Source organism: Dendrobates tinctorius, unplaced genomic scaffold (assembly GCF_039654945.1).
Source record: "Dendrobates tinctorius isolate UK_male_01 unplaced genomic scaffold, ASM3965494v1 ptg000107l, whole genome shotgun sequence".
Classification (NCBI taxonomy): domain Eukaryota; kingdom Metazoa; phylum Chordata; class Amphibia; order Anura; family Dendrobatidae; genus Dendrobates; species Dendrobates tinctorius.
Genome location: NW_027361775.1, coordinates 36,392,501 through 36,418,208, shown reverse-complemented (window position 1 = coordinate 36,418,208; position 25,708 = coordinate 36,392,501). Strand labels below are relative to the sequence as shown.

Below are 25,708 nucleotides of genomic sequence, written 5' to 3'. Positions count from 1 at the left end.
CTTTTGGCAAAGTCGGGTTTCATGAAACGAAACCCGACCCTAGGTTGAGGTCGGCCACGAGGTCGGCGACTTACGCGCCAAAGTCGCGTTTCAAAAGTTTGTTTGGCTGAAAAAGAGCGCAAATCAGGATCCACGGACACTGTGGGCAACGTGATGACATAGGCACGGGTCACCACCATCTTTCAGAAGGGCATGCAAGTGATTGGCTTGCTTTGGTGGGCGTCACAGGGGGTATAAAAGGGCGTGCACGCCGACCGCCATCTTACTTCTGCCGATCTTAGCATAGGGAGAGGTTGCTGCTGATTCTGTAGGGAGAGCGTTAGGCAGGGAAGAAGAAAAAAAAACTGCTTCTGCTGCTAGCGATTTTGCCTGTACAACACACCAGTCACTGTGTGTGCAGTGCAAGGGGAGGCTATATTGTGGTGTATCAGTGGTGTTGGTTGTTAGGCTGCCTTCTAAGGCTTCCTGACAGCTGCATTGCTGTTTACCCACTGCTCTGCAAACTGCTTTTTTAAAAGCAATCCCAATTTTTTTTTTTGTCCTGCTGAGGTACTGAGCGTGCATTTTTTCACACCATACAGCGGTGTACGCTCCTCACACAGTACCGTGTAACAGCTGTTATCACAGCCACAGTGAAGCTATCAGTGTGTCACTCTGTGAGAATAAGTCGAGGACATGTTCCGTTCTTACAGACCTGCACTCTAGGGAGATTCCTATTCTGCCCAATTCTACATACACCTTGTAGTTTGTGATACACTAGCCAATTTCTGCCTGTGACATAGCGCTGTGATAGTGATATTCAGTGGGCCTCACACAATCCAAAAGTGTCCAGTGTCCACAAGTGTCTGCAGAAATTCAAAATCTCCCTTATCCTCTAGTCACTTTTGTCACAGCTGTGCCATCGAGCCTGTGACATAGCGCTCAGATATTCAGTGGGCCTCACACAATCCAAAAGTGTCCATTGTCCACTAGTGTGAGCAGAAATTCAAAATCTCCCTTATCCTCTAGTCACTTTGGTCACTGCTGTGCCATCGAGCCTGTGACATAGCGCTCAGATATTCAGTGGGCCTCACACAATCCAAAATTGTCCATTGTCCACTAGTGTGAGCAGAAAATCAAAATCTCCCTTATCCTCTAGTCACTTTGGTCACAGCTGTGCCATCGAGCCTGTGACATAGCGCTCAGATACTCAGTGGGCCTCACACAATCCAAAAGTGTCCATTGTCCACTAGTGTGAGCAGAAATTCAAAATCTCCCTTATCCTCTAGTCACTTTGGTCACAGCTGTGCCATCGAGCCTGTGACATAGCGCTCAGATATTCAGTGGGCCTCACACAATCCAAAAGTGTCCAGTGTCCACAAGTGTGAGCAGAAATTCAAAATCTCCCTTATCCTCTAGTCACTTTGGTCACAGATGTGCCATCGAGCCTGTGACATAGCGCTCAGATATTAAGTGGGCCTCACACAATCCAAAAGTGTCCAGTGTCCACTAGTGTGTGCAGAAATTCAAAATCTCACTTATCCTCTAGTCACTTTGGTCACAGCTGTGCCATCGAGCCTGTGACATAGCGCTCAGATATTCAGTGGGCCTCACACAATCCAAAAGTGTCCATTGTCCACTAGTGTGAGCAGAAATTCAAAATCTCCCTTATCCTCTAGTCACTTTGGTCACTGCTGTGCCATCGAGCCTGTGACATAGCGCTCAGATATTCAGTGGGCCTCACACAATCCAAAAATGTCCAGTGTCCACAAGTGTCTGCAGAAATTCGAAATCTCCCTTATCCTCTAGTCACTTTTGTCACAGCTGTGCCATCGAGCCTGTGACATAGCGCTCAGATAAAGTGGGCCTCACACAATCCAAAAGTGTCCAGTGTCCACAAGTGTCTGCAGAAATTCAAAATCTCCCTTATCCTCTAGTCACTTTGGTCACAGCTGTGCCATCGAGCCTGTGACATAGCGCTCAGATAAAGTGGGCCTCACACAATCCAAAAGTGTCCAGTGTCCACAAGTGTCTGCAGAAATTCAAAATCTCCCTTATCCTCTAGTCACTTTGGTCACAGCTGTGCCATCGAGCCTGTGACATAGCGCTCAGATATTAAGTGGGCCTCACACAATCCAAAAGTGTCCAGTGTCCACAAGTGTGTGCAGAAATTCAAAATCTCCCTTATCCTCTAGTCACTTTGGTCACAGCTGTGCCATCGAGCCTGTGACATAGCGCTCAGATATTAAGTGGGCCTCACACAATCCAAAAGTGTCCAGTGTCCACTAGTGTGTGCAGAAATTCAAAATCTCCCCTGTCTTATAGACACCTTGTACCTTGTTTTACATTACTATATAGTTTGTTGGATTTTGTCTACATTTCTACCAAAAATGAGGAAGGCTGGTGGAAGAGGCCGTGGAATTGGGCTGGGGTTGGCAGCTGGTAATGATGGTGTTGGTGGTGGATCTGATGGTAGTGGCAAGAGCAAAATAGGACCGAATGCAGGAGGTGTTGAGCCTGCGTCATCGTCTGGCTCCATAAGGTTTCGAAGGCTTATTTTTCTAGGAGTTGGCAAACCGCTTTTAAAGCCAGAGCATAGGGAAAAAGTTTTGTCTTACATTGCTGACTCAGCCTCCAGCTCTATCGCCTCCTCTTCTTCAGTTGTAAAAAGTAAAAGCACTGAGTCGTCATTGGAGGCTCATGTTCATGAACCACACCTTTCCTTGTGTCCTTCACCCCAACCAAGATTGAAGGATGACGCAGGCCATACTACTGATTACTCCATGGAGCTGTTTTCACATACCATGCCTGGATTATCAAGTGAAATGTTGAATTACCCAGGCCAAGATGAATCTGACATGGAGTGCACTGATGCACAGCCACTGATAGATGATTCTGCTGGTACATTCACTCAGAGCACTACATTGTCCTCGCAGTGTACAGAGCCAGATTCTGACCCTGATGAGACTCAGGTGCCCCTTCCCGCAAACTATACCACCATACACGGTGACACAGAGGAAGGTGCACATGACATAGAAGAGGAGGTGATGGATGACCCAGTTGTTGACCCAGATTGGCATCCATTGGGGGAAGAGGGTGCTGCTTCCAATAGCTCAGATGAGGAGCATCCACAGCAGACATCGACATTGCAACAGCTGTTATCTGGCAGGCCCGGAGCACTCCAAAGACAGGTTCCAAACATCAAAAGAGTTGCTGGACAGCTTGTCCAGAGGGTCAAAAGATCACAGCGTGCTAGGCCGCAAAATGTCTGCCAAAGTAGGAAGAGTGCAGTGTGGCACTTTTTTGAACAAAATCCTCATGATCAGGCCAAGGTTATCTGTAAGAAGTGCGCAAAGACCTTTAGCCGAGGGAAAAATCTGAAAAATTTGAATACCAGTTGCATGCTTAGACATTTAACCAGCATGCACTTGCAAGCGTGGACACAACACCAAACCTCAAGTGCCACATGTGCAACTGATCACAACGAAGGTAGTCAGCAACGCTACATTGTTTCCCCCACTGTAAGCCCACCGGTTAGCACAGCAGCAAATGTTGAGGTGTCGTTGCAAGGCCACAGCAGTCAGGGAATCCCACTGTTATATCAACGAAAGACTGATTCTAGGCCATCAGAAAGAACACCAACTCCATCACCATCATCAACCCTCTCTCAGTCTGCCCTGTCCACCGCTACTTCCACCATATGCAGCTCTCAAGTCCAGCTCACCCTCCCAGACACTATGAGTAGGTCAAGAAAGTACTCAGTCTCTCATCCGCATACACTGGGTTTGAACGCCCACATTGCCAAACTAATCTCGTTTGAGATGATGCCCTTTCGGTTGGTGGAAAGCACAGCTTTCCGCGAACTCATGGCCTTTGCAGTACCACGCTATGACCTACCCAGTCGCCACTTCTTCTCTCGCAAAGCCATCCCAGCCCTCCACCATCATGTGAAAGACCACATTGTCCATGCACTCAAGCAGTCAGTGAGCGGAAAGGTGCACCTCACAACAGATGCATGGTCCAGTCGGCATGGCCAGGGCCGTTACGTGTCCATCACTGCACACTGGGTTAATGTGGTGGATGCAGGGTGCACAGGGGACAGCGGTGGTGGGACAGTGCTGCCTAGCCCACGGTATAGGAAACAGTTGGCTGTAGGCGTTCGACCCTCCTCCTCCTCCAGAAGCGAAAGCTCGTCCACAGAGCGCAGTCGTACGAGCACTCCATCTGCAGCTGCCACTGTTGCACACGATGTGTCCCCCTATCGAGCAGTTAGTGGAAAGCGTCAGCAGGCTGTGTTGCAGATGATGTGTTTGGGCGACAGACACACCGCCTAGGTGCTGGCCGAGTACTTGAAGCGACAAACTGAGTCATGGCTGGGCAGTGTATATCTTGAGGCAGGCAAGGTAGTTAGTGATAACGGCCGTAATTTTGTGGCAGCCATAGCCCTTTCAAAACTCAGCCACATACCTTGCTTGGCTCACACCTTGAACCTGGTGGTGCAGTGCTTCCTCAAAAATTATCCGGAGTTAACAGCCCTGCTCCAGAAGGTGCGAAGACTGTGTGCGCACATCCGCCGGTCGCCTGTACACTCCGTTCGTATGCAGAAGCTGAAGCGATTGCTCCACCTTCCCAACCACCGCCTCATTATCGACATTGCAACAAGGTGGAACTCCACCCTGCACATGGTGGAGCGGCTGTGCGAGCAGAGGCAGGCCATAATGCATTTGTGGGAGGATACACGGCCAGGCACTTTGAGAGCAGACATGGAGTTGACAGGTGTGCAGTGGTCGAAGCTGAAAGACCTCTGTAAAGTCCTTCAGTGTTTTGAGGAATGCACACGGCTGGTAAGCGCAGACGACGCCATCCTAAGCATGAGCATCCCACTTATGCGTCTGCTCATGCAAACTTTGACGCACCTTAAGGAGCAGGCTTCTGCAGCCAATGTTGATGAGGAGGAAGAGGAGGAGGGAATCCTTGATGACATTCAGCCATTGTCTGCTCAGGGACCTCTCCTGGACGAGGTGGAGGAAGAAGAGGAGGAGGAGGATGATGGGGATGATTACTTAGGGGAGGAGGATGCATCTCGTGGGGCAAGTGAAAATGTTGGCGTGGCAAGTTCTGGTACAGGGTTTGTGCGTGACTGGAGGGATGTGGATTTTCCAGAAAGTGCTCCTCCAACCAGCACTCGCAGTGCATCATTGACACCGGGAACATTGGCCCACACGTCAGATTATGCCTTGCAGATCCTAAAAAGGGACCCCCGCATTGCCAAAATGATGAACGATGACGACTACTGGTTGGCCAGCATCCTGGATCCACGCTATAAAGGCAAATTACAAAACATCATGCCACAGGAGAACCTTGACCTAATATTGGCTAATAAACAAGCAACTCTGGTAAATCGGTTGCTTGAGGCATTCCCAGCACACAGCAGCGGTGATGGTTCTCACACGAGCCGTACGGGCCGGGGTCAGCTTGGCAGAGGTGTTCGTGGTGCACACAGCAGAAGTGGCGTTGGAGACAGGGGTTTCATGACAATGTTGTGGACTGATTTTTCAAGTACCGCTCACACAACTGGTAATACTGCATCGATGGAAAGTGACAGGAGACAGCAGTTGTCAACTATGGTTACAAACTACTTTTCCTCCCATATCGATGTTCTCCCACACAGGTCATTCCCCTTTGACTATTGGGCCGCTAAACTGGACACCTGGCCTGAATTGGCACAATATGCCTTACAGGAGCTCGTTTGCCCAGCTGCAAGTGTGCTATCGGAAAGAGTCTTCAGTGCAGCTGGATCAATCCTGACAGAAAAAAGGACCCGTCTGTCAACCCAAAATGTGGATGATCTAACCTTCATTAAAATGAACCACGCATGGGTTTCCAAGGATTTTGTCCCACCTTCCCCTGATGACACATAGGGTGACAGAAAAATGGCTTGCTTTGGTCCACCTCTTCCTGGGACTTATTTCACCTTTTGCATCAGCTGAATGTCCAACATCAACATATGCCACTTTCTAAAACTCCCTAACTGTGCTGCCTCCCCCCCATGGCCGGGGTCACCACCTAGCGCACGACACCGTGCGAGTGCCGTTGCCCTGGACAGGTGGGTAGGCCGACTCTTGGGCGCGGGCACTGGCACAGGGTCCCTCATAGTGCAATCAAGTGTCTCTGACGGTGGTGGTGCACACCCGCCGTCAGACACACCGCCGTACTATGAGGGGCCCAGTGCCAGTACCGACGCCCACGACTGGGCCCCCCTTGCTTGGGCAGGGCCCCAGCATTTGAAATCTTTACCTCTCCCTGATCCTCCGCTGTGTAGTCTGGGCCGTCAAATCCATACTTTGCCTGACACCGTTTGAGCCTGCCTCCTGATGTATAGACATATATTTTGAATGTGTACGCTATCCATACATGTTATCTGGGGATACGGTACCCTTTCTAACCTTTGTGCAATCACGTGCAATCCATACTGGGCCTAACACCGTCTGAGCCTGCCTCCTGATGTGTAGACATATATGAAAAAGACTTGGGTATACTAATAGATCACAGACTGAATATGAGTCAACAGTGTGATGCAGCAGCAAAAAAGGCAAATGCAATTCTAGGATGTATTAACAGAAGCATACAGTCTAGATCACGTGAAGTCATTATTTCCCTCTACTCCTCTTTGGTCAGACCTCATCTGGAACATTGTGTCCAGTTTTGGGCACCACATTTTAAAAAAGACATCAACAAACTGGAGCAAGTTCAGAAAAGAGCGACCAGAATGGTGACCGGTCTGCAAACCCTGTCTTATGAGGAAAGGTTGCAGGATTTGGGAATGTTTAGTTTGCAAAAGAGAAGACTGAGAGGAGACTTAATAGCTGTCTACAAATATCTAAAGGGCTGTCACATTGTAGAAGGATCAACTTTATTCTCATTTGCACAAGGAAAGACTAGAAGCAATGGGATGAAACTGAATGGGAGGAGACACAGATTAGATATTAGAAAAAACTTTTTGACAGTTAGAGTGATCAATGAGTGGAACAGGCTGCCACGAGAAGTGGTGAGTTCTCCTTCAATGGAAGTCTTCAAACAGAGGCTGGACAGACATCTGACTGGGATGATTTAGCGAATCCTGCTTTGAGCAGGGGGTTGGACCAGATGGCCCAGGAGGTCCCTTCCAACTCTACGATTCTATGATTCTATGATTCTATGATTCTATGATATTTTGAATGTGTACACTATGCTATCCATACATGTTATCCGGGGATACGGTACCCTTTCTAACCTTTGTGCAATCACGTGCAATCCATACTGGGCCTAACACCGTCTGAGCCTGCCTCCTGATGTATAGACATATATTTTGAATGTGTACACTATGCTATCCATACATGTTATCTGGGGATACGGTACCCTTTCTCACCTTTGTGCAATCACGTGTAATCCATACTGGGCGTGAGAACGGCTGGCGAGCTGTTAAGCAAGCTACAGCACCTGTGGTTTGCACACGTAAGTTTTTCATTTTTTCAGGAATGACGGTTAGGCCTAATTCCGGAACTGCCATTGACCTGCACTTACTGGGAAATCATTGTTCGTGGGTAATAATTGTAATCAGTGATCCCCATCACTAACGTTGTTCAGCGGGTTATCTGCACCTGTAAGCGACAAACGCTGGCCTTTTCAGTGTAGCGCACATGCAGCCACGGACATGTAAGGGCATGACACACCAGTTATTGGCCAATCTCATGTGCAAGAGCCTCACGTGTCCCTTTAGTAAGCCGGACTTGGACCGCGGGGCATGACGGAGTCTCGTTCGTTAACGGAATTAAGCTTGCAATGTGTGTATCTTTTCTGTAGCTGGCATGGTTGAGGTTGCCCGTGTTGAGTCAAATTACGCCGTAGGCTCCACTCCTGGTGGTGCCCTTCTGGACATTCCTTTAAGGTTCAGCTTTGCAACCATACTGCCCACGTAAAACAAACACTTTGCCTTCATGAACGCTGTATGGAGGGTCATGACTCATGGGAATAACGCCGCCCAATCAGTTAACCTGCTAGAGAGATCGTTCGTTGCTCCCAAGCATGACATCACACTCCATAGGAGGAAGGTAATGCCACTGTGGCGACCGTACTCCTGGGGGCGACACAAGTGCACTGATGCCCAGCCACTGCTCGATGAATCTGCTGGTACATTTACCCAGACCACTACATTCCCCTCGCACGCTACACGGCCTGAATCTGACCCTGATGAAACTCAGGTTACCCTTCCCATATACAGTTCCATCTTACACGGTGACAAAGAGGAAGCTGCAGATGAAAGTGCAGGTTCGGCCCACCCGCCATCAGACACACCACCATACTATCAGGGGCCCTGTGCCAGTGCCGTCGCCAACGAGTGGGCCCCCCCTGCTTGCTCAGGATCACAGCACTTGCAAGGTTGAAATACTGTGCAGTGAGATGGAAGATGGGAACGACGAGGAGTCCAGACTAGTACAGGGATTCCCTAGCGAGGAGACTTATTTGATTGTTTTCAATGTTGGGACATCAATTTTTGGGGAGCACTATACTCTGGAGAATGATAGATGGGGCCCACCATACACTGGAACATTCCAAAGGTGGACATCAGACACTGGAGCAGCATTTACAGGGCCCATTATACACTAGAGCATTAGAAATGGGGCCCATTATGTTTGGAGCATTATTTGGGCCCATAACACAGTGGAGCTTCATCCATGGGGACCAACATATACTGTAGCATTATGTGGAGCTCATCATATACTGTTTCAAACATTATATGGGACCAATGATTCTGTATGGAGAAATAGATGAGCCTCGTCATGAGATGTAAAAAGTGAAGTATTTTTCATTGTACTATACCGCTATTTCTCTGCCGTATCGGAGCATGATGAGTTGTGGTATGTGTTAAAGGGGCGCTCTTTCGCCCAGGGCACATGAAAACCTGGAGCCAGCCCCCCCCACAACTTTAGCCAAATAACCCCCATTTTTCAGTGCGTAACATGTATTATGAAGTTAATTAAGGTTGACAAGCTTAAGTAAGAAGAATTGATGCTTTTGGCATTCAAATGGGCACTGTAGGTGTGTTTCCTGTCCTCCTCTCACTGCCGACTTTTATTCCCCATTGACTTACATTGGGTTTCGTGTTTCGGGACGACCCCGACTTTTCCCTATAATCGGACGATCTTGCTCTACCCGACTTTTGGAAAAGTCGGGTTTCACGAAACGAAACTCGACCCTAAAAAACCAAAAGTCGCTCAACTCTAATGATAGGTCAGACGGAATCAAGAGTCTCCATCTGTCTCATTATAGGGAATGTTCATAAAAATTTTTGAATGAGTTGTGTATTTCAGAGATTTGAATGGAAACCCTAATGTATGAGATCAGCGTAGCACATAGAACTAGCTCACACACAAAAAGAAAGTTTTTGCATCACCATATTTTGAGAGCTACAATTTTTCTATTTTTCATCCTCAGTCATGTGAGGGCTTGATCTTATAGGTACCATTTTGTGGCTTGTAACATTTTTTGTTCACTTTCTATTCTGATTTTTGGGAGGCAGAATAAACAGAAAGCAGAAATTAGGCAATTATTTTTTAATGCCATTCATTGTTTAGAAAAAGTGATAAGATATCCTTATTCCTTCGGTCGGGACACTTAAGGGCCTGTCACACTAAGCGATATCGCTAGCGATATCGCTATAACGTCACTGGTTTTTGTAACAATATATCGATATTGCTAGCGATATCGCTATGTCTGATACTTACCTCCGACCGCTCCCCCGCTGGTTATCGCTGATCGTGTGAGAACGTCCTGGACGCTTCTCATCATCTGCTTCCTGCTGCGCTTCCTGCTGTGGAGACAAGCGACGCGTGGACGCGGGCGGGAGGACGTCAGGATCGTCTTGTCTGACAGGTAAGCAGTGACCCCCGACCACTGCGATGTCACTGGTGAGAGCTGCCTGTGTAGCAGCTCACTAGTGACCACTTAACGATGCACCAGCGATCCTGACCACGTCATATCGCTGGTCGGGATCGCTGGTGCATTGCTAAGTGTGACAGTACCTTTACAGTGACACCACACATATTATTATTTTGTTTTTACACTCTTACAAACTAAAGACAATTTTACAAACGAAAAAAATAGTTTTTGCATCACCTTATTGTGTGAGCTGTACCTTTTTTATTTTTCTGCAGACAATCAGTGAGCTTGTTTTCTACAGGGCAAGACAATATTTTCAACTTTACCATTTTAATTTACATTCGATGATTTTTAGCTCGTCTTTTTCCAGTTGTTGTTCGGCGATATGATGATAAAGCATAGTTTTTGCCACTTTTTGTTGTTTATATTTATTTATTGGTGTAAATTTTTTTGTTCTTTATTTTCTGTTTTTTTTTTAGATTTTTACAATTTTTTAAAAAAATTTTTCTCTTTTTTGTTGTGTGAGATTTAAAATTTGCAATGCATTAGACCGGCCAGTTTGCACAGGCAGATCTCCTGTAGGACCCTACTTCTGTCTGAGTTTAACAGAACTCCATAATTGGCTGACTCGGAGTTCATTATTGACCATCAGCTGCCATGACTATCATCACCTGCCCGTAAATGCTTTTCTGGGGTGCCAAAGGGATGAGACAGGTAGCCAGGTACCCAAGGGATGAGACAGGTAGCCTCTTCTCTCTCTCAACCTTCTAAGTGCTGTGATTGCTATTGATCATGGTATTGAGAGGGTTAAGCAGCTTGGGTATTCTCTCAAAATATTTCATTTGGAAGTTCAACGTGTTATGGTTTACATATTCCTTTTTTCAAGAACTGATAAGATAATATATGAAGATTAATACATTTTCATTATCTCATCTGTCTCTAGTGATATATCCTCAGTTAACTGTAAACATTTTACATTAATTGGAGATTGAACTAATTGTGATCATATCGATGAATGTGAGGCCAAAAATATCTACTCACTTAATGCAATCTGCACTAACACAATAGGGAACTTCTTCTGTACTTGCAATGATAGATTCTATGATGAGTTCTTATATGTTGTGATTCCTATGTTTACATTAAAAGTGTAGTCAATTATGCAATTTAACGCAGCAGGGATCGTGACAAAAATATTATATTAATATTAAAAGAAACTTTCATTTTAGGTGATATGCTTTTTTCATAGGTGATGGATATAACTGTGAGGCACTGACACCATGTACAGATGAAAGAGATAGTTCACTATCCCTTTCATCTATCTAAAACATTGGAAAATTGGAACTGCATTATGTAAGAGAAAGTTCTTACTGGGAGAGTTGGAAGAGCCGGACAAAATTGCAGACAATCTTCTTATAAAGCTGAGGTTGAGGTTTATTCAGGAGATACATGGCAAAACAGAACAGAAAATCAGAAAAGTTGAAATATGCAGGCAAAAACAGGAATTCAGATGGGCAGAGATTCGCTAGGAAGTCTGGCGGTAATAAGGCTCTGTGCCCTGGCCATGGTGTGGCACAGCGGCATGAGGGCGGTAGAATGGCACCGAGCAACAGTAACAGGGACTTCTTATGCATAATTAGAACAAAGAAAGCTGCATTTTGCTGCAGAGGGTGTTTACATGATAATTCTAGAGAAACGTGGTTTAGAGCAAAGAATATAATGACACTAGCTGAAGAGCCCGGCGCTGCCCGGGCATAGTAACTAACTGTGGTTAGTTATAGCAAATTATAACTATCCTCCATCCCATAGACCTGTGCCCATATACTCATCATACATGTCCACGATCCCATAGGCCCGTGCCCATATACCAATCATACATATCCTCCATCCCATAGTCGAGTGCCCATATACCTAGCACGCATCCTCCATCCCATAGTCCCATGCCCATATACCCATCACACATCCTCCATCCCATAGTCCCATGCCCATACACCCATCATACATATTCGCCATCCCATAGTCGAGCGCCCATATGCAAATCACACATCCTTCATCTCATAGTCCCATGCCCATATACCCATCATACATATCCGCCATCCCATAGTCCCGTGCCCATATACCTGTCATACATATCCTCCATCCCATAGTCCAGTGACCATATACCCATCACACATCCTCCATCCCATAGTCAACCATTATGACATCATAATGAGGGGCGGGGCTTGATACACACACTTTTCCCCATTATGCAGATAGGGGCAAAATTGTTTGGTGAATTGTAACGCACGGGGTTAAAATTTCGCCTCACAACATAACCTAGGACACTCTCGGGGTCCAGACGTGTGACTGTGCCAAATTTTGTGGCTGTAGCTGCGACGGTGTGGATGCCAATCCCGGACATACACACATACATGCATCCATACACACACTTGAGCTTTATATATTAGATAATACGGAGACATTAATTAATGTTTCCCCAAACAACACTAAAAAACATAAGTCATTGGTATCTATAGCTACTGTCCTTAATCTTATCACTGCTTTCAGGCTTGATCCATAAATTCATGCATTTGACATTTTAATGATTCTGTTCTCTACCAACATTATCACGTATACACACATTGACCATATATTTGTTAACCTATTCCCCTATTGATCCAATTTTCCTACCAGATCTGCTAGCAGACATGATTTCATTTCACATCCTCCATTTAAAAGTACATCTTATTAGTTCTTTTGTGAAAGTTGAATCTTTTCTAACTTTGACAAGATGGCTGCCCGATTCATCATAGCCGCTCAGTATATTATGGCTGACCATTCTCTTACACATTACTGCCATAGAAAATAGGAAAATGCTACTTTATGTAGATATGGAATATTGGAAAAATGAAACTGCAATATTGCTAAGAAAAATTTGCAGTGAAAAAAAGGTATGGATTGGCTAGTATATGTGAGCCCAACAGCCAAAGTTAAGGCATCTTTCATTGTTGGGTTCCTGTCCATTGTTGGTTGCTCTGTCAGTTTCAGCACCAGTATCAATACTACAGGACTCCGATTCATTATACTGTATAAACACAGGCCTGCACAAGCAATGTCTCCCTCCTAGTATGACAGAGCTCATTTGCTCATCCCTGTTCTACACATATTTATCAGGCCATTACAGTTATTTTAACTATGGCGATTTGCAAATTAAATTATTTAGGAAAATAAGGCGAAAATTAATTTCAAAAGATCCGCTCATCTCTGCATCTGACAGTTGTTATCATTGTTGATGCTTTAGCAAGTCGAGCAATTTGATGTTTCTCTAGGCCAGGGTTCCCCAACTCCAGTCCTCAAGGCCCACCAACAGATCATGTTTTCAGGATTTCCTTAGTATTGCTCAGGTGATAACTGCTTCACCTGTGCAATACAAATGAAATCCTGAAAACATGATCTGTTGGTGGGCCTTGAGAACTGGAGTTGGTGAACCATGCTCTAGGCTTTCATATTCCTATTTTTCAATAGCAGATTAGAGAATATATATAGAATAGAAAAATTGAGAGTCCTCAGTGGTTGATACTGTACCTTTTAATGTCTAACTGAAAAGATGGTAACAAATTGAAAGCTTTCGAGACTATTCAGGTCTCTTCATCAGGCATTGATTAATACAAAATCTGAAGAATCACATATTTATGCACACCACAGCACAGAAAAAATGCAATGGATAAGTCAAGTGACGTGAAGCAGGACTATCATTATGGGGGAGTTATGGCCATATATATTGGACCAGTTCATAGATAAGGAGTGAAAGTTTTATTGTCCTCTGATTGGGGTCTGGTTCTGTGTTGTGATGCCCCCACAAGGTCTTAGCAGCAAATTCCTTAATTGATGTAAAAAGCCATAAATCAATGCGACACATTCATTCCTGCACTGAGATCCTACTGGCCAACACGGTACAAAGATATACATCTTTTCTGTATATATAGAGTAGTAAGCCTTCATGTCTACTGTACATCTCTTAACCATGGATCATTTCATATTATTCAGGTGATGAAACCTACTGTGAAGATATTAATGAATGTGAGATCAATAATATCTGCTCACCTGATGCAACCTGCAATAACACTGAAGGAAGTTTCATCTGTACTTGTAAAGATGGATTCACAGGTAAGCCATCATAGTTTTCACCATGTAATCCTTAATAGTTGAGATGAGTGGATATTTTGAAATTTAAATTTCAAGGCTTTGACGATTTGTCTAAAAAAGATTCAATTTCCTGTTAACAAATTTTCTCAAATTGTATAATAAAAAAGCTTCTAATTCTTACATGTTGAACAAATGTATAAACAGAAATGCATCTTATTGCATTAAGAGTTGTAGACAACAATGGGAGCGCACCAAAAATGTATACAACATGATGTACTGTTTTATTGGAAGTCAATTGAAGACATGTAGCTATATGTACATTCTGTTTAAAGGGAACCTGTCATGTAAAATAACACTATTAATTAGTGAGGGCCAAAAGCCACATTAATTGCTTCACCATATATGCATAACTACTTTTATATATGGGGAGAATGAGTAAGGCAGATGTTTTATTTTAAACAGAAAGCAGAAAACTCCTTTCAAATATGACGTACTTCATTCTTATAAACACTTCATGCAAGACCCTTAATTTATGTCCAATAATTGTGGATGTATAGATCCTTGCATAATAATTGGACTTGTATTATAATAACTTAAAATGTCAGTAAAACTTTTCAATTTTTCCTCGAAGATTACAGACAAAGCTTTAATTAATGCCTTCACCACCAAGCACGTTTTCACCTTCCTGACCAGGCCAAATTTTGCAATTCTGACCAGTGCCAATTTTTGTGATAATAACTCTGGAACACTTCAACAGATACTAGTTATTGAGATTGGGTCCATTCACTGTACTGAGGCAGCAAAGTTTCTCTGCACTCCATCTGGACTCTTTTCAAAGGTGTCCTTCTTTTCAGAAGTACATCAAATTGTGGTTGACCGCACTTTTGTGCATGCATAAAAGGGCGGACACTGCCTTATCATAGGCCAGATGGTGTCCACAGTATCACCATTTGCCTCATTATAGGGAATCTTCCACCAGAGGGTCTATTTTAATCATGTTTTTCAGAAATTTAAATTGAGCGGCCGCTGTAAGCGCTCAGCGTAGCACGCAGGATAAATGTGCGAAATGAATAAATCAATACCACGTCAAAAATTGATTTTATTTATTTTTCAGGCCATTATGCATGCAGGTATAAGTGATTAGACAAATTTATTCTTTGGATTGGTGCAATTAATAGATTTATATCATTTTTGTATGTTTGGCCTCTGTCACACACTAAAAGATATTTTTTTGCAAAAAAAAAAGCACTTACATAGCCATATTTTGAGAGCTATAAATTTTTAAACATTTTTGTCAATAGTCATGTTAGGGTTTATCTTTTGCTGTACAAGTTGACGTTTTTATTGGTACAATTTCTGGGTACATAACATTTTCGCATTCTATTCCAATTTTTGGCAGGCAGAATGAACAATATCGGAAATTCAGGAATTTGTTTTCTTTTTGGTATGCCGTTATAATTATTGTGGAAAGACTTAAAGCTTTTATGAAAAATAAGCACCACATTAGCTGTACATCAGTTGCTTGGGATAGTACCAGTTTCTAAAGGCTCAATGCAAATTAGCTGAGTTCCTTAAGAACTCATGGATGCAGCTTTTCTGGGCACATTTCATTCACGTTGATAAGAGTCAATACCCTGAACTGCAGCCTTAAAACTGAGAAATTGGTCTTTTTAAGATTAAGTGTTTTCATCCTCCCAATCTTGAGGTTTTTTTTTTACACTTTATGGAAAAAAGAATGATATTGTGGTCACTGGTACTAAGATTTTCAGGATTTTCTTTTCTGCATTGTTAGAAATTAAATGGCCTGATCCAAAAGAGTATCGCCTCCTGTAGGTTCTTAGATGAACTGGCTCATATAATTATCTAACAAGTTTCAGAAAATATCTACCCCTTGAAAGTTGAAGCAATACCGTGATGCCAGTCGATATTTGGGTAGTTGAAATATCCTATATTTACTACTCTACTGAACTGTGAGCCTTCACCATCTAATGATGCAGCTGACTCTCACACTCCACAGTAATGTTAGTGGGGGTCTATAGATTAAACAAAAAGATAGTTTTTAGAGTCTTATTTTATTTTTACTCTGAAGGATTTAACTTCCTGATAAGCCATCCTCCCCTATTGCTTAACATCCAGCCATACTCTTCCTACTTTCCTATTCAACCTCTCCTCTTTTGAAAAGAGCATAAAACCAGTAAAGTTTACAGCCCGAATATGTGAATAGTGACAACCAAGTCAATGCAACGCCAGCTACATAACTGTGTTCCTCCAGGGCTAAGGCTTTAAACTTCTAATTTTTATGATAATGTTATTGGCACATCACAATGGCTCAATGGTTTTTCGTGTGCTAATAGACATGCCACACGCCCTCCCTTAATAAATACCTGTAATGACTAGTCTGACTGCTTGGTCTAGATGGGTACAATGTGTGTGGCTTTAGCAAACTAAAAAGTGACTAAAGCAAGAATGGGGAGAAGAAGAGGAATATGAAGCAGAGACCACATATCTCCAGCCACTTTGATTCTTCTAGAAGCCAATATTAAATGATCCCCATCAGGATAGAATTAATAACAATAAATATCCTAAAATGATGTAGTAAAGTTGTCTACTCCCGTATTATCAACTAATACTACTATTTATAAAAAATGATAGGCTCTCCTTTATCCCAACATTTGCTTATTGCTCCATTATCGGGAAACTTTTGGCTTTGCCATTTAAGATTGTAACAATATATTAGTAGTAATGGTATTAAAATATTAATTTTACCTGACTGTACAAGATACTAAAATTAATCTCTCCTATTTCTTATATCACTAAAAAAAATTTAATTCGCAGTAAATATTCTAATTTTCTGTTACTTAAAATCTGGGTGCATACTATAATCAGGTACAGTGGAGGAAATAAGTATTTGATCCCTTGCTGATTTTGATAGTTTGCCCACCGACAAAGACATGAACAGTCTATAATTTTAAGGGTAGATTAATATTAACATTGAGAGATAGAATTTCAAAAATAAAATTCAGAAAATCACATTGTATGAATGAGATAAATTTATTTACATTTTGCAGTGAGAAATAAGTATTTGATCCCTCTGGCAAACAACACTTAATACTTGGTAGCAAAATCGTTGTTGGGAAGCACAGGAGTCAGATGTTTTTTGGAATTAATAATGAGTAGAGTTGAGCGACTTTTGGTTTTTTAGGGTCGAGTTTCGTTTCGTGAAACCCGACTTTTCCAAAAGTCGGGTCGAGCAAGATCGGCCGATTATAGGGAAAAGTCGGGGTCGTCCCGAAACACGAAACCCAATGTAAGTCAATGAGGAATAAAAGTCGGCAGTGAGAGGAGGACAGGAAACACACCTACAGTGCCCATTTGAATGCCAAAAGCATCAATTCTTCTTACTTAAGCTTGTCAACCTTAATTAACTTCATAATACAAGTTACGCACTGAAAAATGGGGGTTATTTGGCTAAAGTTGTGGGGGGGAGGGCTGGCTCCAGGTTTTCATGTGCCCTGGGCGAAAGAGCGCCCCTTTAACACATACCACAACTCATCATGCTCCGATATGGCAGAGAAATAGCGGTATAGTACAATGAAAAATACTTCACTTTTTACATCTCATGACAAGGCCCATCTATTTCTCCATACAGAATCATTGGTCCCATATAATGTTTGAAATAGTATATGATGAGCTCCACATAATGCTACAGTATATGTTGGTCCCCATGGATGAAGCTCCACTGTGTTATGGGCCCAAATAATGCTCCAAACATAATGGGCCCCATATCTAATGCTCTAGTGTATAATGGGCCCTGTAAATGCTGCTCCAGTGTCTGATGTCCACCTTTGGAATGTTCCAGTGTATGGTGGGCCCCATCTATCATTCTCCAGAGTATAGTGCTCCCCAAAAATTGCTGTCCCAACATTGAAAACAATGAAATAAGTCTCCTCGATAGGGAATCCCTGTACTAGTCTGGAAGGTTAATATTAACATTGAGAGATAGAATTTCAAAAATTAAATTCAGAAAATCACATTGTATAAATTATATAAATTTATTTGCATTTTGCAGTGAGAAATAAGTATTTGCTCCCTCTGGCAAACAATACTTAATACTTGGTGGCAAAATCGTTGTTGGCAAGCACAGGAATCAGATGTTTTTTTGGAATTGATGATAAGGTTTGTGCACATGTCAGGAGGAATTTTGGTCCCCTCCCCTTTGCAGATCACCTCTAAATCATTAAGATTTGAGGCTGTCGCTAGGAATCTCAGAGCTTCAACTCCCTTCATAAGTTTTCTATGGGATTAAGGTCTGGAGAGTGGAGACTGGCTATGCCACTCCATGTCTATAATGTTCTTCTTTTTGAGCCACTTCTTTGTTGCCTTGGCTGTATGTTTTGGATTGTTTTGTTGCTGGAAGACCCAGCCACGACCCATTTTTAATGTCCTGGTGGAAGGTTGTCACTCAGGATTTTATGTTACATGGCTCTACCCATTCTCCCATTGATGCGGTTAAGTAGACGTGTGCCCTTAGCAGAGAAACACCCCTAAAACATAATGTTTCCAGCTCCATACTTGAGAATGGCGATGGTGTTATTTGGTCATAATCAGCATTTCTTTTCCTCCAAAGATGGCCAATTAAGTTAATGCCAAAGAACTCAATTTCTTTCTCATCTTACCACAGCACCTTCTCCCAGTCACTCACAGAATCATCCAGGTGTTCATTGGCAAATTTCAGATTGGCCTGCACATGTGCCTTCTTGAGCAGAGTGACCTTGCGGGCACTGCAGGATTTTATACCTTTACAACGTAATGTGTTACTAATAGCTTTCTTGGTGACTGGTCCCATCTGCCTTGAGATCATTAACAATTTCCCCCTGTGTAATTTTACGCTGATCTTTCACCTTCTTCATGATCAAGGATACCCCATGAGGTGAGATTTTGCGTGGTGCCCCAGATCAATGTCGATTGATAGTCATTATGTATTTCTTCCATTTTCTTACTATTGCACCAACAGTTGTCACCTTCTCACCCAGTGTCATACGTATGGTTTTGTAGCCCATTCCAGCTTTGTGCAGGTCTATGATCTTGTCCCTGGCATCCTTATAAAACTCTTTGGTCTTGCTCTTGTTGTAGAGGTTAGAGTCTGACTGATTAATTGAGTCTGTGGACAGGAGTCTTTTGAAAAGGTGACTATGTAAGACAGCTGTCCTCAATGCAGGAAGAGAGGTGATTAGGAGCATCTAACTGGTCTGTAGGATCCAGAACTCTTAATAGTTGGTAGGGGATCAAACACTCATTTCTCACTGCAAAATACAAATAATAATCTTTATTTTTATATAGCGCTAACTTATTCCGCAGCGCTTTACAGTTTGCACACATTATCATCACTGTCCCTGATGGGGCTCACAATCTAAATTCCCTATCAGTATGTCTTTGGAATGTGGGATTAAACCGGAGTTCCAGGAGGAAACCCACGCAAACACAGGGGGAACATACAAACTCCTTGCAGAAGTTGTCCTTGGTGGGATTCGAACCCAGGACCCTAACACTGCAAGGCTGCAGTGCTATCCACTGAGCCATTTATATAATTTATACAATGTGATTTTCTGGATTTTATTTTTGATATTATATCTCTCAATGTTAAAATTAACCTACCCTTAAAATTATAGACCGTTCATGTCTTTGTCAGTGGGCAAACTTGCAAAATCAGCAAGGGATCAAATACTGTATGTCTCAAGGCAGGAAGTTGTGATATATAATTATTTCCCATGACAGAATTTGCTATTTTTTCTCACTCCTCATATAAAAATATAATGACAAAAATAGAACCAATACAAACTACAGCTTTTTACACACAAGTCAACAAGCTCTCACAGAGCTCTGTGCTCAGAAAAAATAAAAGATTATGGATCTCAGAGTAAGATCCTCCCCCCAAAAAAAAACTAATTGAGGGATTTTTGCACAAAAATATTGACCCATACTAATACATTTTATCTTTATTTAATTATGGAGAACACAAACACAATAACAAAGTGCCAGAATTGTAGTTTTTCTGCATTGCTCTACAGGAAAAATTAAATAGAAAGTGATCAAAAAGTCATGGATTTTGTCCTGCAAAATACTGTTTGTCCTGCAAAAGTCCTCACATAACTCTGTCGAGATAAAAATACATAAGTTATGGTTTCCAGAATATAGTGAACAAAAAATTAATTTTTAGAAATGTTTTTTTATATAGCAAAAGCAGTAAAACATAAAAAATCTCTATATATAAAACTGAATGTATGTGTGTGTTTGTATCACCAACCAATCATGAAGCATCTTTCATTTCACCAAAGCTGTTTAAAAAAAGCTGAGCTGTGATTGGTTGCTATGAGCAACAGTTTTTCTTGCAACCAATCACTAAGCATCTCTCATTTCACCAGAGCTGGTTAAAAGAAGGTGAGCTGTGATTCGTTGCTATGAGCAAGTTTTCCCACTTGACAACACTTCAGCAGACACTGACATGGTGGGAGAAATCTAGCATCCCCGGGAACATAAGCTCCCAGCCATTGTCTGCTCCCCAAAAAGGAGCAGAGAGCATATGACAGAACAAGCTCTCACAGAGCTCTGTGCTCAGAAAAAATAAAAGATTATGACTCTCAGAGTGAGATCCCCCCCAAAAAAAATAAAAAATAAAAAATTGAAGGATTTTTGCACAAAAATATTGACCCATACTAATAAATTTTATCCTTATTTATTTATGGAGAACACAAACACAATAACAAAAATGCCAGAATTATAGTTTTCTGCATTGCTCTACGGGAAAAATGAAATAGAAAGTGATCAAATAGTCATGGATTTTGTCCTGCAAAAGTCCTCACATAGCTCTGTCCATATAAAAATACATAAGTTATGGCTTCCAGAATATAGTGACCAAAAGCTTAAATTTAAAAAAAAAAATTTTATTTAGCAAAAGCAGTAAAACATAAAAAATGATAAATAAAATTGATATTCAAAATCACATTATCAAATCAATCTGCAGAACAATGTGGAAGTGTTAATTATACCAAATGATGAGTGGTGTTTGAAAATACTAGACAGAATTACCGTATATACTCGTGTATAAGCCGAGATTTTCAGCCCATTTTTTTGGGCTGAAAGTCCCCCTCTCGGCTTATACACGAGTCATATACCGGGGGGATCGGTGGGGGAGGGGGAGCGGGGGTGTCAGATCATACTCACCCTTCTCTGCAGCTCCCCTGCTTGTTACATGTTGTCGGCGCTTCTCTCTTCCTGCTTCAGCTGTCAAATGGTACCCGCTCATTAAATATGCACATATTTAATGAGCGGGTGCCACGTGACCACTGAACCAGGAAGAGAGAAGCGCCGACAACATGAAACAAGCAGGGGAGCTGCAGAGACAAGCGCCAGGACCCGGTGAGTATGAAGGGGGGGTTGGGAGGCATATTCACCTGTCCCTGCGCTCTGCTGTCTTGCATCCTCTGCAGTGACATTCAGGTCAGAGAGCGCTATCGCTCTCTGCCTGCACAGTCACTGCAGAGCGCAACGCCGATGAGCAGGGGGCAGCGACTGAGGGGAGTATACAGGTTTTTGTTTTTTTTGTAAGGGAGGCAGCGGCAGCAGCAACATGATGGGGCCACACACTGTGCATCATAACTGGGGCCACTCATTGTGCAGATAACTGGGGCCACACACTGTACATCATAACTGGGGCCACTCATTGTGCAAATAACTGGGGCCACACACTGTACAAATAACTGGGGCCACTCACTGTGCATAACTGGGGCCACTCACTGTGCAGCAAAGCTGGGGCCACTCACTGTGCAGCAAAGCTGGGGCCACTCACTGTGCATGATTACTGGGGCCACTCACTGTGCATAACTGGGGCCACTCACTGTGCATGATAACTGGGGCCACTCACTGTGCATGATAACTGGGGCCACTCACTGTGCATGATAACTGGGGCCACTCACTGTGCATGATAACTGGGGCCACTCACTGTGCATGATAACTGGGGCCACTCACTGTACACATAACTGGGGCCACTCACTGTGCAGCATAACTGGGGCCACTCACTGTGCATCATAACTGGGGCCACTCACTGTGCAGCATAACTGGGGCCACTCACTGTGCATCGTAACTGGGGCCACTCACTGTGCATGATAACTGGGACCACTCACTGTGCATCATAACTGGGACCACTCACTGTGCATCATAACTGGGGCCACTCACTGTGCATCATAACTGGGGCCACACACTGCAAATAACTGAGGCCACTCACTGTGCACCCTCGGCTTATACACGAGTCAATAAGTTTTCCCAGTTTTTTGTGGCAAAATTAGGGGGGTCGGCTTATACTCGGGTCGGCTTATACTCGAGTATATACGGTACTGCTTTTTTTGTTTATTCCACCTCACAAAAAGTACAATAAAAAGTGACAGAAAATTTATTTGTACCCCAAAATAGGACCGATCACACCATAATTTTGGGGAAACAAAGACAAGTGAATTTTTTTCATATAGAATATGAAAAAGATGAAGCATAAATGATGCAACATAAATCTGATATTGTCATTTTCACAATGAGCAACAGAATTAAGATAATATTTCGTTTTTGCAGCTAATTAAAATTGTAAATTTTAAAATGTCAAAAAGCAGCAACAGAATAATAGTTTTTTCTATTTCTTCCCATAAGGAGTTAATAAAATAAGTATTGTATTGTACGTACCTTCAAATGGTGCCACTGTCAAATACAACTCTTCACACTAAAAAATAATCCTCATACAGCTAAGTCTACTAAAAGAAAAAAGATTATGACTCCTGGAATGAGAAAAAAAACGATGTGTTGGCATTAAGGCCAAATTAGGGTTAGAATACTACACATTCATGTTTACATTTATTTTTAATGTAATATCCTCGATTAACTGGGAAATATTTTATATAAATTAGGTGATGGGACCCAGTGTGATGATATTGATGAATGTCTGACCAATATCTGCTCACCTGATGCCACCTGCACTAACACAGTAGGAAGTTACACCTGTACCTGTAATGATGGATTCACAGGTGAGTTCTGAATTGTCATTGATTCTTGTTACAACTTTTCCTTTTTAGCTTTGTTAAAAAAAATGCAGTTATGGCATCAAAGTAACAGGGATCCTGACAAAAAGTATATTATAATTATTTTCCAGAATCTGTTTAAAATTTAAGCTCTTCATACTACAAGAAAACGTCATTTTGAGTGATACTTATTATATACTGATATTTGGCTGTAATCAGGCTATTCATTACATTATGCTCTTTTCCTAAGTGGAAAAGAAATAAAAATGTGATTTAAATGTTATGTCCTTAAACGTATACCATAGTTATACCACTAAAATAGTTAATAAGAAACACTTTCCACACTTCTTTACATCAGAACAGTTTTTAAAAGATTTTTTTTAGTTTAGCAGCAATTTTTCATTTTTCCATCAACATTTCTATTTGGAAACACTTCACATTTAAAGTGCCTTTTAGGGGCCTATTTAAAAAGCCCAAAAGTGACCTCTTTATAAAAACTGAACCCCCTAAGGTATTGAAAACCACATTTAGAACGTTCGTGAACCCTTCAGGTGCTTCACAGGAATTAAAATATAGTGGAAGCAAAATATGAAAATTTTGTTATTTTACACAAAAAAGTTGCTTTATAGCCGTTTTTTCATTTCAAGAGCAACAGGAGAAAAATAGACCACGCAAAATTTTGTGCATTTTCTCCTGAGTATGACAATACCCTATACGTGGTCAGAAACTACTTTTCAGACACAGTGCAAAGCTCAGAAAGGAAAAAGTGCCATATTATAGTGCAGATTTTGCTGTTATGGTTTGCGGGTGCCATGTGACATTGGAAGAGCCTTTGAGGTGCTAGACCAGTAGAAACTCCCATACAAACTACACCACTCAATGAATTCATTGAAACGTGCAGTGATCATATTGACATCAAAGATGTTTAGCAGAATGTTATACCATTACATGGCAAAGAAAAAATAATTACATTTTTACAGGAAAAATATATTTAACAACATATTTTATCTTTTCACAAAGAAAAATAGGTTAATATGACCCCCCATATGCACAATTTCCCTTGAATGCTGGCAATATCCCATAATTAGCTGTACTGTACTGTTTAGCCACACATCAGGGCTCGGGAGAAAAGTGAAAAATTTTACTTTCGGAGAGCACATTTTGCTAGAATAGGTTGTGGACTACACTTGAAAATAGAAAAAAGCCAGCACACCGTTTAGAAGAAGGTACCCAGTACTCCGTCCTGATGAGACGTGAACACGTAAAAAATTCAAAAAAATATTCCAGCTCCATGAAGTATAAAAATTAACTTGTTATATCCCATGATAGTTAAAAACATGAAGAGCTCATTGGACATCACAAAGCACTGGAGGACAAGCGACGCGTTTCGACCACAGCTGCGGTCTTTATCAAAGCTAGATACCACATAAGCCCCCAGCATTAAATGGGTATCAAACACCAATAAGATTGCACAAATTTAACAGGTAATCCAAAGGTCCTAATATGACTACTAAAGTTGAGCGAAATGGGTCGTTGAAATTTAAAAGTCGCCGACTTTCACTAAAGTCGGTTTTCGACAAGCGAAACCCGACCATAGCGTGAGGTCGGCCATGCGGTCGCCGACCCGAGCGCCAAAGTCACGTTTCCCATAATGCTTTCAGGCACCTTTTCTCTGCCAATGAGCAAGGCCTCACACTCTGGGCAACGCGATGATATGGGCAGCGGCCACCACGATCTTAGAGAAGGGCATTTCAGTGATTGGCTTGCTTTGTGTGGCGTCACAGTGGCTATAAAAGCCTTGAACGACGACCATCATTTTACTTCTGCCAATCTTAGCATAGGGAGAGGTTGCTGGCTGCCACTGCTTCTTAACCCCTTTCTGACATGAGACGTACTATCCCGTCCATGGGACCCGGGCCCCTATGCCCATGGACGGGATAGTACATCTCAGCGATAAGCGGCGCCCACGTGGTGAGCGCCGCTGATCGCGGCTGGGTGTCAGCTGATTATCACAGCTGACACCCGGCACAATGTGTCAGGGGCGGTCACGGACCGCCCCCGACACGTTAACCCCTTGCACACCATGATCAAACATGATCGCGGTGTACCGGGAGTTAAAGGGAAGCATCGGCAGGGAGGGGGCTCCCTCCGTGCTTCCCTGAGCCCCCCACGGCAGCGCAATGTGCAGCGCTGCTGCAGGGGGCTCCTTTCCTGCAGGTCTCCGAATCCAAGATGGCGACGGGGGCCTTCGGGGGCCTGCAGGAAGCTGGCTTCCTCAGTGCCTGCAAAGCGCAGGCATGAGGAAGCCTTCTGCACTGCCTGTGACAGATTGCTGATCTGTCACAGTGATCTGTGATGTGACAGATCAGCGATCTGTCACAAGACAGTGATGTCCCACCTGGGACTATATAATAAAGTTAAAAAAAAAAATAAAAAAAAATGTTAAAATAATTAAAAAAAAAAAATCGCCAAATAAATTAGAAAAAAAAAATATATTCCCCCAATAAATCCATTTTTTGGAAATAAAAAAAAAAAAACAATAAAAGTACACATATTAGGTATCGCCACGTACGTAACGACCCGCCCTATAAAACTGTCCCATTAGTTAACCCCTTTAGTGAACCCCTTAA

General features: G+C 42.6%; 1 protein-coding gene across 1 annotated transcript in view; it reads left to right on the top strand.

Moving 5' to 3' along the window:
* The window catches only part of LOC141100758 (uncharacterized), a 450,303-nt gene that overhangs the window by 325,516 nt on the left and 99,079 nt on the right, over positions 1-25,708 (top strand). Inside the window, 2 exon segments of the mRNA XM_073589442.1 lie at positions 13,921-14,040; positions 22,968-23,084. Of these exon segments, the coding sequence (XP_073445543.1) occupies positions 13,921-14,040; positions 22,968-23,084 (237 nt within the window).